Here is a 16,256-nt window from a genome sequence, read left to right as displayed (position 1 = left end):
TGCAAACTATAATTCATTGTTTGTTCCATAAGTTCTTCTTTATTAACATCAAAAGAAGAGAGAAAAATGATTGCTATGGAACTTGGATTAATGTAAAAGACAAAACACAAACTATACCCTAAATATTTTCGTTGTCCAAAAAAAACCAATAATAATAATAATAATCTCATTGTGACTCACAAAGTTAAACATAACCACTGTCATGATCATATCAATTGAGTCTTTTGCAGCAAATCCAAGGATTCCTAGACCAGTAATGAAACCAGTCAATAGTAGAATCGACATTTCCTAATCTGCCTCCATGCAATAGCTGCAACCATAGCTCCTCCTCCCGTGTGCATCGAATCAATGGTGACACTCTTCTTCTCCCCCTGCAATTTCCAATAAGTTGGTCCAGACTAAGAGAAAGTCATATTGTTTCCAAGCAAACGTAGATTAGATTATCAGATACACACACACCTTTAGCACCTTTAACAAGTCATGTCCTAGGCCTAAGATTCCCTGAGTATTGATTAAAGAGTGAGAATAATCAGTAGAGAAGAGTACTTTTGACTCTCATTATGAAGAGTATTGTGAAGAGTTCACTTACAAGCATTACGGGTACTCGGAGAATAAACGCAAAGTATGTAGTAACTTTGGGGTAGAGGCACATATCCAGCAGTGCAATGGCATAGACAGATCCCTCTGGACCCTGCCACACAAGTTAGAAAGAGTTGTACCTTTCGTGATTAATCCAAACAAGAACCTCTGCGTCTCTCTCTCTCTCTCTCTCTCTCTGTCTCCAAAAGATGCTCTGACAAATTCATTTAATTGGATGAATAAGAGAAACATACCAGCAGTGCAATGAGCGTTGATTTATCCTCGTCGGAAACTCCTACTCCTTCGCTCTGTATGATTGAACAACCAATATAGAAACGTAAATATTAATAATGTGAAAAACTACTCATCTGTGGACCTCTCATGATTTGAGAGCAAGGAAACTATTATGGAATGGTTGATATATATATATACCTTGAGTATTGCCATTACACCATGCACACTTATGAAGAGAAGAGAGCCAGCAAGTGTTCCAGCAAAGTACAGCTTCAAAAGGTAGACCGGTCCCAATGTTCTTGCGATCTAACAACAATGGGTTTGAGAATTAGTATTATTCATTCAAGGAAACATTTCACTCTGGAAAATTTAAACGTTAAAGAAAGAGGTCATACGCTGGACCCAAAGTAGTAGACTCCAAACATGTTAAGGATGAGTTGACTGGTGTCAACATTACTAAAACCCGAAGTTATCAGCGTGTGTATACGTCCAGTCATCAAGGTTTTCAATGATAGCTGCCGAAACATCATATGGTTAAGTAAAGAGCTGAACATCAAATAAAAGATAAAAAAAGATTAGAGCTTTGGACATTGTTGGTCTGACCACAAAATTTTTGACCATCCATAGCTTGTCGTAAACATTCCACATAGCAAATACAGCAGCATTAGCTATTATCAATCCGAAGACAACACCATTAGCTGCATTAAACCAAGACTTCCTGCCAGAGGAAACCCAAGTGAAAAGCCTACTCCTTAAATCAAAATGGGACTAGGTCCTAGTCTATGGGTCTATGAAAGGAAAAGCATGCTTGTTACAAAAATCAAGAAGTACACAGAAATGGCAAAAAAGCAAGTGAAGCCTATTTGATTTCTTATTGTCCTTTTTTTCTGATTCGTCACATATACAAAAGCATTGTTGATTTTAACTAAGGTAGATTAACTTAACCTGGTTAACCACATAAAAAGTCATGCCTAAACCCCTAAATAAAGCTAGAAACTTTACAAACACGAAGACAAGTTTCTCCCAGAAAAATTAAAAAAAGAAAGGTAGAAGATTAGCTTAAAGTCCAGAAAAAAATAAATAGAAACCATATCGAAGCTCAGTTTGTATAAGAAACGTAGAGTAAATAAGAAACAAAAATATACCATCCACGTTTTTGAAAGCCAGTGAAAACCCAAGGCTTAGGAAGAAGCTGAGGATCGAAGAACCGAGCTCTAGCTTCCAACATACTTCCGGGTTTCAGCTTCAGATGGGTGTTTCTCCTCAACGTGTTGGCAAAGAACCCATCGATTTTCTCCGACCGTAATCCAACAGAAGATGAAGAAGAAGCGAGGCCAGAAGAAGGAAGGAGGTGGCTGAGTATATGGCGGCTCTGGCTCAAGTGAGAAAAAGCGAGCTTCTTCTTCTTCATCAGAGATTTAGTTAGCTGCGAAGAAGAAGAAGAGCCAACGACGAACCTGCGAGAGAAAAGCGCATGCGCATGCATTTTCTTTTTGTCTTTTTCTTCCAACAAATTCATTTCAAATTTTACCAAATGGCTCATATAGATATAGAAGAAGAAGAAGACAAAAAGGACGTAACTTCTGTAGATTATTATATTATCATGAGCTATGTGTGAGGTGATCTCCAACCCAACTCCTAAACACTATTTTAGTGTGAATTTTACACCAAAACCATCTCCAACCCAACATTAAAAATCACACTATTTTAGTGTAACACTATAATTTCATACTAAATTTGGTGTGACACTATTCATTACACTATAATACTATTCACTCCACTAAAACACTATTCACTTACTTTATTAATAAATTATATTATTAAAAACAAAAAAATAAATAAATTAAATAAATATAATATTATAAAATATTTTTTAGGGTAAAGTTTAGTGTTGTGGTTGGAGATGAATTTGTTTTTAGTGTTGAAACTACACTAAAATAGTATGGTTTTGACACTAAAATAGTATTATGGGTTAGCAACGTCAGCTTTTTTATATACAGTAGCAGTGCAAATATTATTTTTCAGAAAAATAATATCACACTAGCTGTTTTAAATTTATTCAAATAAAAAAAAATTGTAAATCCTCAAGAGTTTAGGGAAATTGTAAATTAACTTGCAAATATTCATTAAACAATAACATGCATCTATCAGATTAAAATATAAATTGTATATACATTCAAGTCAAAGAAGCTACAAAACCAGAAAGTTCACAAGTATTTGCCAGTCACTATCCGTGCCCATGGTGATAGGAACCCGAGATGTTGTTACTCTACAATGTCAGTAACTTTGTGGTGAATGTATATACAATTTAGAAAATACTCCCGATTGATATTTACCATGATATTTACACATATTACCTTTTTGTTTTACTTTTAATTAATTTAAAGTTTTATATGATTTCAATAAAATTCAACCACTAAATACTAAACTCTAAACAACTAACCCTAAACTCAAATATTATAATCTTTTTGATTAAATGTATTTTTAAAAGTGAATCCAGCTTATTGTATTTGAAGCAATTTCTCTTTCTAATTTATGCTCTTATCATCCTTTGTCTAGGTCAGTTTAGTGCAAAGAAAATTTTGAGCAAATTACCAAACTTTCATTCAATCTTAAGAACCAGAGTTGGCCTCTAGCTACAGAGGAAGAGTTTAAGAGGCCAAGTGCAAACTATAACTCATTGTTTGTTCCATAAGTTCTTCTTGATTGACATCAAAAGAAGAGAGAAAAATGATTGCAATCCAAGTTCGTTGTCCAAAGAAAGACAAGACAAAACACAAACTACCCTTACTAATTTCGTTGTCCAAAAAAAGTCAATAGTAATAAAATCTCATTGTGACTCACAAAGTCAAAAAAAAAAACACTATTATGATCATATCAACTGAGTCTTTTGCAGCAAATCCAAGGACTCATAGATGGACCAGTAATGAAACCAATCAATAGCTGAATAGACCTTTCTTAATACGTCTCCACGCAATGGCTGCAACCATAGCTCCTCCTACAGCGTGAATCATACCCGCGGTGATTCTCTTCTGTTCCCCCTGCAAATTTCAAAGGAGTTAGTCCAGTTTAAGAGAGATATTCAGATTGTTTCCAAACAGATGTTAGATTAGATTGTCAGATACTCACATCTAACACCTTCAAAACCTTGTTTTCGAAGGATAAGATTACCTGAAATATTAAAGAGTGAGAGTAATTAGCAAAGAGTTTCACTCTCATTATGACGAGTATGTAAATAGTCCTCCTTACAAGCATTACGGGTACTCGGCAAATAAACGCAAAGTATGTAGTAACTTTGGGGTAGAGGCACATATCCAGCAGTGCAATGGCATATACAGATCCCTGTGGACCCTGCCACACAAGTTAGAAAGAGTTTTACCTCATCTTGGTGATTTTAAACAAGAACCTCTGCGTCTCTCTCTCTCACTCCAAAAGATGCTCTGACAAGTTCATTTAACTGGATGAATAAAAGAAACATACCAGCAGTCCAATGGGTTTTGATTGACCCTTGTAGGAAACTCCTTGGCTCTGTATGATTGAACAACCAATATAGAAACGTAAATACTAATAATGTGAAAAACTACTCATCTGTGGACCTTTCATGATGTGAGAGCAAGGAAACTATTCTGGTTGATATTATATACCTTGAGTATTGCCATTACAGCATGAGCACTTAAGAAGAGAAGAGAGCCAGCAAGTGATCCCGCAATGTACAGCTTCAAAAGGTAGACCGGTCCCAGTGTTCTTGCGATCTAACAACAATGGGGTTATAAATATTCATTCATTAAAGGAAAGGTTTCACTCTGGAAAATTTAAACGTTAAGGAAAGAAGAGGTCATACTCTGGTCCCAAAGTAGTAGAGTCCAATCATGTTCATGATGAGTTGACTGGTTCCAACATTACTGAACCCCGAAGTTATCAGCGTGTGTATACGTCCAGTCATAAAGCTTTTCAATGATAGCTGCACAAAGATCAAAAGACAAGAGCTAAACATCAAATAAAAGATAAAAGATTAGAGCTTTGGACGTTGTTGATCTGACCGCAAAATTTTTGATCATCCATTCCCGGTCGTAAACCTTCCACATAGTAAATACAGCAGCATTAGCTATTATCAGTCCGAAGACAACGCCATTAGCTCCATTAAACCAAGACTTCCTGCCAGAGAAAACCCAAAAAAAAAAGAGTTTATATCATGGAGCACAAGTGAAAAGCCTACTCCTTTAACAAAAATCAAAATGGGACTAGCTCCTAGAAAAGTGAAAACCATGGAACACAAGTGAAAAGCCTACTCCTTTAACAAAATCAGCTCCTAGTCTACAAAAGGAAAAGCATCAAAAGAGCTTTCTGCTGCTACTCAAAATCAAGAACTACACAGAAATGGTAAAAAAAAAGCCTATTGATTTCTCATTGTTCTTTTTCTGTTTCCTCACATATACAAAAGCAATTTTGATTTTGGAAAGGCAAAAAAAGTAGTGAATTAACCACATAAATCATGCCTTAAAACCCTAAAAATAAAGCTAGAAACTTTACAAACTCAAAGAGAAGTTTCTCCAAGAAAACAAAAGAAATGTAGATTAAGCTACTATATAAAAATCATATCCAAGCTCAGTTGTGTAAGACATGTTAAGAGTAAATAGGGGAAGAAACAATACCATCCACGTTTTTGAAAGCCAGTGAAGACCCAAGGCTTAGGAGGAGGAAGCTGAGTATAGAAGAACCCAGCTCTAGCTTCCAACACACTTCCGGACCCATGAGCTTTCTCCGACAGCGACAGAAGAGATGGAACAAAGCGGGTTACAAAAGATGAAGAAGGAAGATGGCTCAGAATATGGCGGCTCTGGCTCGAGTGAGAAAAAGCGAGCTTCTTCTTCATCAGAGATTTAGTTAGCTGCGAAGAAGAAGAGGAGCCAACGACGAACCTGCGAGAGAAAAGCGCATGCATTTTCTTCCAACAAATTCATTTCAAATTTTACCAAATTGAGCATTTTAGATATAGAAGAAGAAGAAGACAAAAAGGACGTAACTTCTGTACGTATATTATATTATCATGAGGTATGTGTGTTAGTTACCAACGTCAGCAATATTTGTAAACAAAATATGATATCACACTAGTTTAGTGATTACAACTTTTATTCTAAGGTAAAATATAAATATTTTCTCAAGATTGTTGGGAAGTTGTAAATATTTATTGAAACATAACATACATCTATCAATCAGATTAACAATATAAATTATATATACATTCAAGTGAAATAATTAAGCTACAAAATCAGAAAGACCACCAGCCATTATCCGTGCCCACGAATCTTTTAAGGTTAGAGGAACCCGAGGTATTGACCACCATTCAGAATAGTTAGTATGTAATCTACATTAGATCAAACTATTTTTTTTTTTACCGTTTCTTTACAATTAATTATTGGAATAAAACAGGAGAATTATAGACTAATATATAGTTCGTTCAGGATGGTATATGTTCAGGCTAAGTTGATAGAGACTGTTTGTTTGAATTATTGGTTTCAAATAGACTGACATGCTTCTTGAGGCAATTTGGACATTCTGTTGTTCCTTCTTGATTATCTTACTATCTGGAAGAGATTAATCATTGTGGTGACCTGGTGAGCGATACTCTCAATATGAATGTTTACACACACTTTCCAATCACACTATCTTTGAAGTTTGTGGTAACTATGATATATAATCAACCAAATAAAAATTATCCTTAACCAATTCTTTCTTAGCCAGTCACACAATCAAGAGAAAACGACAAAGCCTAAAGAAGAAAAGGGCAAAATGTCAAAATTGAAAGTAAGAGCCTTGCTCAAAAACAAGATAAAAACTTCGAGGACACAAATGTAATTATCATGACCTTAATTTTCTTACACGACATCCATCGTGTTCTCTTCTTCCTCCTTCCTCTGTAAATTTTCAGAATGGCCTCAAAGCTTAAACCTTTCATCAATCTCCTTCGCTACACACCAAATCGATCACTATCCTCAAACCCCTCTTCGCAATCAAACTACAGGAAGCAAATCTCACTCGCGAACCTCCTCCAACGTCACGGGTTCCCTCCCTCCTCTCTCCAACACTTCCTCTCTAAAAACACCTTCCTCTCAAACTCAGATCTATCCCAAACCGAAGCTTCTCTCTCCATCTTACTATCCTTCAAACTCCCTCAGAAACAGCTCGTCTCCTTGATCCACGACTGCCCCAACGTCCTCCGACCAAACTTCCTGAAAAAATGGAGAGCTCCTCTCTCTGGTCTCTCCTCATCTTCCGCAATCAAAAGCATCCTCGAACACTCGAGCAGATTCGGAATCAACCCAGATAAGTTTCACCAATGCACTAAGGTACTAAAAGGTTTAGGCTTTTGCGATAGTACTGTAAGTAAAGTTCTTGAATCCTTCCCTAACGTTCTTGCACTCAGCGAGATCGAAATCCACAGAAAGGTTGAGTTTTTAGTTAATATAGACATCCCTCCAAGCGACATTGAGAGGTTCTTTCACGTTTTTCCAGAGATCTTAGGGATTAGTATTGAGTCCAAGCTTAATCCACTGCTCGATGAGTTTATAAGGATTGGGTTTAGCAAAGAGGAGATCAAGAAAGAGATTTTCAGAGAACCCAGAGTTCTTGGTTTGGAGCTGGGAGAGCTTTCGAGATGTTTGGAGTTGATCAAGACCTTGAAATGCCGTGAAGTGATCAAAGATGAGATTATTGAGAAAGGGTTGTTTCGTGCCGGGTTTGAAGTGAAGGTTAGAGTTGATTGTTTATGCAGACACGGGCTGATTCGGAGAGAGGCCTTCAAGGTTGTGTGGAAAGAGCCGAGGGTGGTTTTGTATGAGGTGGATGAGGTTGAGAAGAAGGTTGAGTTTTTGACTAACAGGATGGGGTTTCATGTTAGCTGTTTAGCTGATGTGCCGGAGTTTCTAGGGGTGAATTTTCGGAAGCAGATTGTGCCAAGGTACGATGTGGTTGAGTACTTGAGGCTTAGAGGCGGGCTTGGGTGTGATGTTGGGTTGAAAGGTTTGGTTAAACCGAGTATGAAGAGATTCTATAACTTGTATGTGAAACCTTATCCGGAGTGTGAGAGAATCTTTGGGAAGAGGAGGGAGGATGCAAGGGTGAGGAAGCAGCGACATCCTGCTGGGCTTTGGAAGCTTATGAAGCCGTCTTGTCATGTAACAACGGAGGAAGATGTGCTGAACATGAAGTCTTTTGTAGAGTCGCTTGCTTAGTTAGATGCTATCTTGCACTGCTTGAAAACGGATACTAGATTGACACATAACGGTGGATTCTCGCTCCCTGATTTTGTTTACGACGAGCTGCTCTGAGTCGATATGTGTTTTCTGGAAACTCTCCTTTTGAGTTAATGGCTTTGATTACTCAGAGGACAATGCATCACCCTTGAAAAACACGATTTGTAGTCACCGTATGCATCTACCAACGGCCCATTGCCTTTTGTTTCAATGTCTATGCGACTATGGCTGAGGGATTTGCTGATCAAATGCAATGACTTTGGTTCTAAAACAAACAAGAGCCTGTTTCAACTTTAGATAGTAGTTAGAAATATTTCGTGGGCCGGGCAGGCTAGTGGTCTGTTTTGCCAATGATTAGAAAGAAAGAAAACAATTCATGGCCAGGCCTGTATACGTTAAAGAAGTATGAAGGATCAACGATTTTGAAAAGTAAACAAAACTAATACAAAAATGGTAAGAGCGAGAAATCAATTAAGAACTTTGAGAAATCAATTAGATACTCAACATATGTCTTACTTAATCAACTACTTAATCTTCATAAAAATGATGAATTTTGTTACTGATTTACAATAAAATAATACTCTCTCTGTTTCTTAATGTTATATATTCTAGATTTTTCACACATTTTAATAAAACATATTAAATTTGCATATTTTTTTGTGTTTATCTTTGTTTCATAATTTTATGCCAATAACAATTCAAGAAGTGCAATTAAGTTTTTTGAAATTTGCAATTAGTTAATAAAACATGTCTTGAAAGTATAAAAAATAGATCTTTTTAAAACAATTGTTTTTCTTAGAATATATAATGGGGGTGATTGGTTGGGATTTAGCAAGTGACTTTAGCTTTAATTTTTATCTACAGCTTTAAAATCACCAATCATGCTTTACATTACTTTTTAAAGCTACAACCAAAAAATTAAAGCTACAGCCAAAAAACAAAAAAAACTAGTTGTAAAAGTCTTATTTTCTAAAGCTCCATCTTTTTGGCTGTAGGAAATTTTAAAGGTACAGCTCTTAAAGCTAAATCAAAAAATCCTACAGACAAAATTCTAAAGTAAATTTCTAAAGTTACAACTCAACCAATCACCCCCAATATTAAGGAACAGAGGGAATACCTTTAGGTTGAAAACCCTAAACTGGAGTTCTTAATAATAGTTCTCTAAAGGAGTCTTATTGGTAATGAAAGGTTAAAATTTCTCGGAGAAAGAAAAAATAGTTCTTAAATGATAAAATTACTTTTCGCTTTTTTAAAAAATAATTAACCCAACAATTTGGTGACGGTAGTTATAACATGTATCTGAGAGTTTTGTCGATAAGAATTTTCTTAATATCTCACATGCTTTTTTATTATTTTATTTTTTCAAATAGCTGATTCTCTCTCTAGATTAGCTCAATAAATCTACTGTAAGAGAATTATTATTTATATGATTATCTCATGAAATATCTAAAATTATATAATTTAGTCTTTGGCAAGCTTTATAGAATTTCTTTTAATTATTAGCTTTTTATTTCTAAAAAAAATTGACAGACTCTATAAAAGTCCATGGATGAATATGTCCTAAGAGCATTATCATGGAGATTCCTAAAAGTCTTTCATAATTAAAAGTAAATAAAATAATCTAAAAAGAAGAAAATAGAGAAAGTTGTTTGTTTGAAAACCTTCAAGAAAATCTAAAACTTATTTTACAAATAGCATTCAATTATTATTTTGAATGATAAAAACTAGTCTATAATTAAAAATATATATTCGGTGGATTTCTTCCATTAAGAGTACTCTAAAATGAAATATTGATAAAATAACAGTACCGACAAGTATTATATTTCTATACAAAATTTGTAAGAGGTTAAGGTGGATAGTAATAAAACAGAAAACAATAATCTGAGAGGCTGAAGCACTAACTAGTTTAAGAGCATCCACATCAATGAACCCCCTCTTGGGTTTCATCTTTTTAGTTTTTTATTATTAAAATTTGTTTCTTTTTCTTTTTGGTTTTTTTAAAAAAAAATAATAATAAAAAAAAAAGTTAGACCAATCGCGGGCCGCCACGACACATGGGGCCCGCACTACAGTGATGAATTTTAGGAGAGAGGGGTTCAACCAAGAGAACTTTAGGAGAGAGAGGGTTCATGAGATTGAATTATTTTATTATTTTTTTTTCTTGGTTTTTGTGTGAACTCCCCCCATGAACCCTCAATGGGGGTGCTCTAAGACGTGGACGCAAAGAAGCGACAGTTGGTCAAATAACATCTTTGACCTGGTCAACGTATTTAAACAACGGTTTTCAGTTAGAAATGGAATTTACTTTTGTAAGACCCACATGATTTGTGACATTTGCTTTCTTCTTACGTATCATTCCAGCTTATAATGTCTCTTGGTTTAGACAACCTATGACGACCATACATAAATATATATGCACAATGCACATACCGTTGCCTCAACTTTATATTGCATATATCATATATGTATCACTACTCTGTGTGTGCCTGTGTGGTATCAATGTTGAAGGAGACAATTTTGTGGTAAACGAGGTCGAGGCTATGTTTGGTTCCCACCCTGCATCAAACATTGCCAGTTGGCCACCATATTACTATGTTTGGTGACGTAATTTTTATGTATATATGTATATAAATGTAACTATGATACTTCATACTTTGACTTTTATTCATATTCAAACTATACGCTGATTGAAACCATATTGGTAGGGAACCCAGTTTCGAACAGTTTCCATCAACTATTAGTTAGTTAATATTAGCTAATAAACCATGCTGATATATTATAACGGACCTATAAAATGTTATATTGGATAATTGACGTTTTTTGTTTTGTTTTAGGTGAATTAATTAACGATGTTGTCTATAACGTCCAGCAAAACTAAAATTTATACCAAGGATTGATGCCCATCCCCGATTTTCCTTTTGCAATATATTAGAGTATAAGTTTGCATGAAGGACCGACACTGTCGACTCATGGGCGTTTCTTAGAGACATTGAGAGAACAGTGACTTTTTTGTTGGGTCCAAGGGAAGCAAATCTATCTTGTTGATCAACGATTTCATTATTAAATTGGTTCCAGTCCCAATGGAATATCTAGGTAGAAACCACGTCCATGATTCATATTTAATTCAGTAACTAATAACTCTTCTAGTCTTCTCTAATATTTCATTTTAAATATTTCAAATTTCACTAAGCAAAGCACTATACATATGTGCCGGAGCATGTCCATTGATTGATATTTCGTGAGTTCATTCCCTTGCTTTTAGGCGATGATTCGATTCTTCTGAGCTTGCTTGTGGCTATAAGTATTTAAACAAAATAAATAAAGAAAAATAAGAGAAAAGATGAAAAATATCTAAAATTAGATATTTTTAGAATTCCTCTTTAAAAATGTCAATTTATAAGTGGTTTGATATTTAGAAAAATATTTAAAATTAATCTAATAATTCAACTCTATTAAAATAATAAACCAAATTAGAACTTCAATATTAGAACCTTATCAATAAGGTTGCTCTAATGACATTGGTATAATTAAGTTAGAGTTTTCAAAGGGTTTATGAGATGTCCGACGTTCGAATTCTTAAGACAACAATATCATACTCTTATTTACCAATATGCATTAAGAATATTACCATGTGTATGAAATTAGGGGAAAATGTGGTTATAATTAAAATGTGTTTTCGAAAGATAGTTATTGCAGATTGTTATTTATTTTTTTGCTAGATTGTAAATATCAGATTAATGAATCAATTACAAGAACTAAAGGTTACATATTTATCTCAGCTACAAGGACATGAGAGTTTCAAATAGCTTTCGAGTTTTCCTAGCATGAATGGTGTTTCTGACCTCTATATCTCAGCCACAAGGACATATAAAGCAAAATTGTTCTATTGTTGTGGTATAAAATAGTATTTTATACACGAAAACTAATTCAAAATTGTAGTCTTTAAAGAACAATAACGATAGAAATGACAAAAATATATTTTATTGTTCTAAATAGTTTTAGTTCTAGCCTTTCTCTAGCTACCTAGTAGCATTTTGTAGGTTCAGACAGGTAGCCAACTCTACATGACTCATTCACATTCCGGTCAAATTGTGTCCAAGACTCCAACCGACCATGTTTATCGAGTATCGATTATCATAGGATTTACAATTTAATTATTATTATTATTTATGTTCATACAAACTTTTATCTTTGACCTTTTTCAACTTTCATCGGTGACCGACTTTCCATACGAAAAGGAAGAAATAAATATAATTGTAAAAATATTATATTAATCCTCGGAAGATATAATTAACGAAAATCTGATCCGACATTGCTAGTTCCACTTGACTGCTAACGTATCAGTGTCCGCAAATGTATTGTCTAACAGTGCAGTTGGAAGTCCTAATAAAACCAATCCAACATGTCGCTGGTAAGTGGTGGGTACCACCTAGCTAGTTGCTTTGAAAAGAATAAGGGAAAGCAAAATTCCATCAATTCTATAAAAAAAACTTATTCCATCAATTTTATAAAAAATGATACATTCTATCAATTTCACAAAAAGTAAGCAGAATTCCAAACAAACAAAAATATTTCACTACAGTTTTGAAGAAAAATTGATGAAACTAATTTCTTCTAACTTTTTTTATATTATGTTCATCTTTGCCCATTCATCTTTATTCCAATCATTCTTTCGCATGTATACCATGGAAAATTAATTGACGAGATATGTATTGATAGATTGATAGGGCTCGCTATATGCTATCACAAAGATTGATTTATTTTAATTGCAATGTGTATTGCCTTGTTCTTTTTTATGGGAAGTAAACAAAAGCATGTATAAACATACGCATGATACAAAAAAATGTAACCGTACCTTCATTATTCTCAATGATATTTACAATTTAGCAAAAAGAATGTATAAACATACCATGCATGATACAAAAAGGGCAAATCCATCAGATTTGAAAAATAATTTAAGCGGTGCGAGTTATATCTTTCTAAAGAGTATTAACCATGGTTAGACTGCATTAGGACTGATTGTTAATTAATTAAATTCTACTTATCACCTCATCTAACCGTAGTTAAATTCCTCCACTATATAAGAAACATCTCACTATCCCCATTATCATCATCATCACTGTTTCTTCTCTTCAGCTCACTATCTAAAAAACCCTAATATCTTCTACAAAATGGCTATTGATACGAGTCTTTCCTTCGCTTATCCATTTCTAAGTCTCGACCTTTGTCTCAGCATTCTCCTCTTCATCTCCCTTTTCGTTTTCTGGTTGACTCCAGGTGGCTTTGCTTGGGCACTCTACAAAGCTCGTTCCCACACCAGACCAGAATCCAAAACCTTACCCGCCATTCCTGGCCCGTCTGGTCTCCCCATCATTGGCCTCCTCTTAGCCTTCGTTAACAACGCCTTGACACACAGAATCCTCGCCAATATCGCTAACTCTTGCAAAGCAAAAGCTCTCATGGCTTTCTCCGTCGGGTCTACCCGGTTTGTGATAACTAGCGAACCGGGGACGGCTAAAGAGATCTTAAACAGCTCTGCATTTGCGGACCGGCCTGTGAAAGAGTCGGCTTACGAGCTGCTTTTTCATAGAGCTATGGGGTTTGCTCCCTTTGGTGATTACTGGAGAGAGCTGAGGAGAATCTCTTCTACTCATCTCTTTAGCCCTAAGAGGATCTCCTCTTTCGGAGAATCACGTCGAAAAATCGGGGAAACTATGGTGGAAGAGATCAAGAATGCGATGGCAAGTTATGGAGAGGTGCATATCAAAAGAATCTTGCATTTTGGATCACTCAACAACGTGATGTCTAGCGTTTTTGGTAAAACATATGACTTCAACGATGGTAGTATCGTTAACTCGAAGTTGGAGCATTTGGTGTCCGAAGGCTATGAGCTTCTTGGAATATTCAACTGGAGTGATCATTTCCCGGGACTGAGGTGGTTAGATTTACAAGGCGTAAGGAGAAGATGCCGTAGCTTGGTTGGTAAGGTGAATGTGTTTGTCGGAAATATAATCGAGGAGCACAAATCAAAGAGGTCTCTTCGTGATAATAAAGAAGAAGAGGGCACTAATGATGATGACTTTGTTGATGTCTTACTTGGCATGCAAGGCAACATCAAACTTTCAGACTCTGACATGATTGCCGTCCTTTGGGTAAGAACAAGTGTGTGTAAACTATATAAATTAATTAAGTCTTTTAGTTTAATAAAATAATAATATTTAGAGTTTTCTTAGATAAATATATGGATTGGTCGAGTAAGTAGCAAAACCTAAACATTGGTTTTTCGATATAGGAAATGATTTTTAGGGGAACGGACACCGTGACAATTTTACTGGAATGGATCCTTGCGAGGATGATTCTTCACCCTGACATTCAAGCAAAGGCGCAGGCCGAGATAGATGCTATTGAGGGTGAAACGGGACGTGAAGTCTCAGACTCAGACCTCTCCAAGCTTCCATACATCCGTGCCATCGTCAAGGAGACCCTAAGGATGCACCCACCTGGTCCTCTCCTCTCATGGGCTCGTCTCTCTATTCACGACACTCAAATTGGGACCCACTTTATCCCCGCTGGGACCACTGCCATGGTTAACATGTGGGCTATAACCCATGATGAAAAGGTCTGGCCGGAGGCTCATGAGTATAAGCCAGAGAGGTTTCTTGGTGCACAAGAAGGTGATAATTTTCCCATAATGGGATCTGATTTGAGGCTTGCTCCCTTTGGTGCTGGGCGTAGGGTTTGTCCTGGTAAGTCTATGGGTATAGCTACTGTGGAGTTATGGCTGGCTCAGTTGCTAGGTAGCTTCAAGTGGGTTCCCTGTGGTGAAGTAGATTTGAGTGAGACTTTGAAGCTCTCACTAGAGATGAAGAACTCTCTTGTTTGTAAGGCAATCCCTAGGGTTTAATATGTGTTTTGTTGGCTATCAAACTATGCCATTTTCTATCTCTCTCTCGGTTTTGTTTGATTTACCGTGGGAGATATCTAATTACTGTCCTTTTTTCTGTCACTAGCTACATCTAAATAAATTAGTCTAAAAAGTTTCTACCGTGTTTAAGTATCAGAATTCCAATAAGAAAGTTTGTTTCAAATTATTATATTTTCTCCTTCTATCAAGTTTTATTGACCAAATATGTTGTAATATTTTCTCATGCAATTAATATCAAAATGTTCATCTACGTAGACTTGTTACATTTTACTCGGAAATATATACTTTAGTTTTACAATTTTTAGTATTTGAATCAAATTCAACATTAAAATGTCTTGTTGAGGAAATCTAAACCATAATTTGGAAAAGGATAACCTAATCAAGGTTTGTTAGTTTTGTTTGAAGTTTATTTAGTAAAAAAAAAGAACTTTTCACATAAAGTTACATTAGTTTGGAGTTTCAGATTTGGTTTACTAGGTTTGGAACAAAAACTAATTTTGAAATGTTTTATGCTATTCTCTATATAGGTTGCATCTCTTTTTCATCAGTCTTTTGATAGTTTGGCTTATTGTTGTGGTTTTTGTTTGCTAACAAGTCATGTACTTATGTTACAACTAGGAGTTAACAAATACAGTGTATATAGCTTCAGGTTCAAGTTCTATTGGTAGTAGGAAAAAGACCAATTAATCATGTTATCCTTTAGGTTAGCCTGAGTAGACAAGTTCAAAGACCTCCTGCTAAACAAAAAGAAATTAAATTACAAGGATGATTTATTACTTGATTAAGATAAATTGAAGTCTACATAGGAGGAAAACCTTCTTTGTAGAGGAAAAATGTCGAACTCACAAATGATATGTTGGATTTGATGATGGATATATAGGCAATATGGCCTTAATAGAACTGCAAAAATTCAATGAAAAAAATGTTCTTTCATCAGAAAATAAAGTGTACGGGTTTGTTTGGAAGCTGCATAGAAAATTCAGCACCAGCCTAGAGATAAACGTGGACCGAACTCAATTAACGAATGAGACCAACTAAACCTCTACCTGCAAACGTACATTTCTAAAACGTGACTTTTTAGTCTCAACAACAACCACTTCTCCTCCTCCTCCTCCTCCTCCTCACAAAATTAGTATTCAATGTGCTTTACATTTGTATTTATTTATCTAAGTCTAACCTATCAAAGCGAGAACCTTAATTATGTAAAATTATAAATACAAAAAAAAAAAAATTCAAAATCAAAGTTTTGAATTTTACCGACGCAA

The 16,256-nt window shown here is 35.3% G+C and overlaps 4 protein-coding genes across 4 annotated transcripts; 2 read left to right on the top strand and 2 right to left on the bottom strand.

Moving 5' to 3' along the window:
* Nucleotides 1–114: 114 nt before the first annotated feature.
* Nucleotides 115–3,440, bottom strand: LOC106355974 (rhomboid-like protein 17, chloroplastic). The gene is made up of 8 exons (XM_013795828.3): nt 1,959–3,440; nt 1,417–1,531; nt 1,209–1,328; nt 1,012–1,119; nt 834–887; nt 590–691; nt 460–501; nt 115–371 (listed from the first exon to the last, which is right to left on the bottom strand). The coding sequence occupies exons 1-8, from the start codon at nt 2,354–2,356 to the stop codon at nt 267–269; spliced, it is 1,044 nt and encodes a 347-aa protein (XP_013651282.2). The 5' UTR covers nt 2,357–3,440; the 3' UTR covers nt 115–266.
* A 190-nt stretch (nt 3,441–3,630) lies between these two features.
* On the bottom strand, nt 3,631–5,877 carry LOC106355973 (rhomboid-like protein 16, chloroplastic). Its single transcript, XM_013795827.3, has 8 exons — nt 5,466–5,877; nt 4,854–4,968; nt 4,655–4,774; nt 4,458–4,565; nt 4,294–4,341; nt 4,063–4,164; nt 3,943–3,984; nt 3,631–3,854 (listed from the first exon to the last, which is right to left on the bottom strand). The coding sequence occupies exons 1-8, from the start codon at nt 5,753–5,755 to the stop codon at nt 3,750–3,752; spliced, it is 930 nt and encodes a 309-aa protein (XP_013651281.2). The 5' UTR covers nt 5,756–5,877; the 3' UTR covers nt 3,631–3,749.
* A 634-nt stretch (nt 5,878–6,511) lies between these two features.
* BNAA07G31280D (transcription termination factor MTERF15, mitochondrial) lies at nt 6,512–8,277 on the top strand. Its single transcript, XM_013794286.3, has one exon. It carries the CDS (start codon nt 6,744–6,746, stop codon nt 8,043–8,045), a length of 1,302 nt encoding a protein of 433 aa, XP_013649740.2. The 5' UTR covers nt 6,512–6,743; the 3' UTR covers nt 8,046–8,277.
* A 540-nt stretch (nt 8,278–8,817) lies between these two features.
* LOC106357264 (cytochrome P450 78A5) lies at nt 8,818–15,241 on the top strand. The gene is made up of 2 exons (XM_013796940.3): nt 8,818–14,218; nt 14,359–15,241. The coding sequence occupies exons 1-2, from the start codon at nt 13,238–13,240 to the stop codon at nt 14,968–14,970; spliced, it is 1,593 nt and encodes a 530-aa protein (XP_013652394.1). The 5' UTR covers nt 8,818–13,237; the 3' UTR covers nt 14,971–15,241.
* The last annotated feature ends 1,015 nt before the right edge of the window (nt 15,242–16,256 follow it).

The sequence above is a fragment of the Brassica napus genome, chromosome A7 (genome assembly GCF_020379485.1).
Source record: "Brassica napus cultivar Da-Ae chromosome A7, Da-Ae, whole genome shotgun sequence".
NCBI classification, from domain to species: domain Eukaryota; kingdom Viridiplantae; phylum Streptophyta; class Magnoliopsida; order Brassicales; family Brassicaceae; genus Brassica; species Brassica napus.
Note: the sequence above shows the minus strand (reverse complement) of the source record. Positions and strands in the feature narration are given on the sequence as shown.

What these genes read in the sequence shown, in the direction of transcription:
- LOC106355973 (XM_013795827.3), bottom strand. Translation starts at nt 5,755, where the DNA reads ATGCATGCGCTTTTCTCTCGCAGGTTCGTCGTTGGCTCCTCTTCTTCT. An exon ending in GGCTTTCAAAAACGTGGATG is followed by an intron (nt 4,969 to 5,465) that starts GTATTGTTTCTT and finishes TTTCTCTGGCAG; the next exon opens with GAAGTCTTGGTTTAATGGAG. An exon ending in GCCGAGTACCCGTAATGCTT is followed by an intron (nt 3,985 to 4,062) that starts GTAAGGAGGACT and finishes TTAATATTTCAG; the next exon opens with GTAATCTTATCCTTCGAAAA.
- BNAA07G31280D (XM_013794286.3), top strand. Translation starts at nt 6,744, where the DNA reads ATGGCCTCAAAGCTTAAACCTTTCATCAATCTCCTTCGCTACACACCA.
- LOC106355974 (XM_013795828.3), bottom strand. Translation starts at nt 2,356, where the DNA reads ATGAGCCATTTGGTAAAATTTGAAATGAATTTGTTGGAAGAAAAAGAC. An exon ending in GGATGGTCAAAAATTTTGTG is followed by an intron (nt 1,329 to 1,416) that starts GTCAGACCAACA and finishes ATGTTTCGGCAG; the next exon opens with CTATCATTGAAAACCTTGAT. An exon ending in ACTTGTTAAAGGTGCTAAAG is followed by an intron (nt 372 to 459) that starts GTGTGTGTGTAT and finishes TGGAAATTGCAG; the next exon opens with GGGGAGAAGAAGAGTGTCAC.
- LOC106357264 (XM_013796940.3), top strand. Translation starts at nt 13,238, where the DNA reads ATGGCTATTGATACGAGTCTTTCCTTCGCTTATCCATTTCTAAGTCTC. An exon ending in ACATGATTGCCGTCCTTTGG is followed by an intron (nt 14,219 to 14,358) that starts GTAAGAACAAGT and finishes TTTTCGATATAG; the next exon opens with GAAATGATTTTTAGGGGAAC.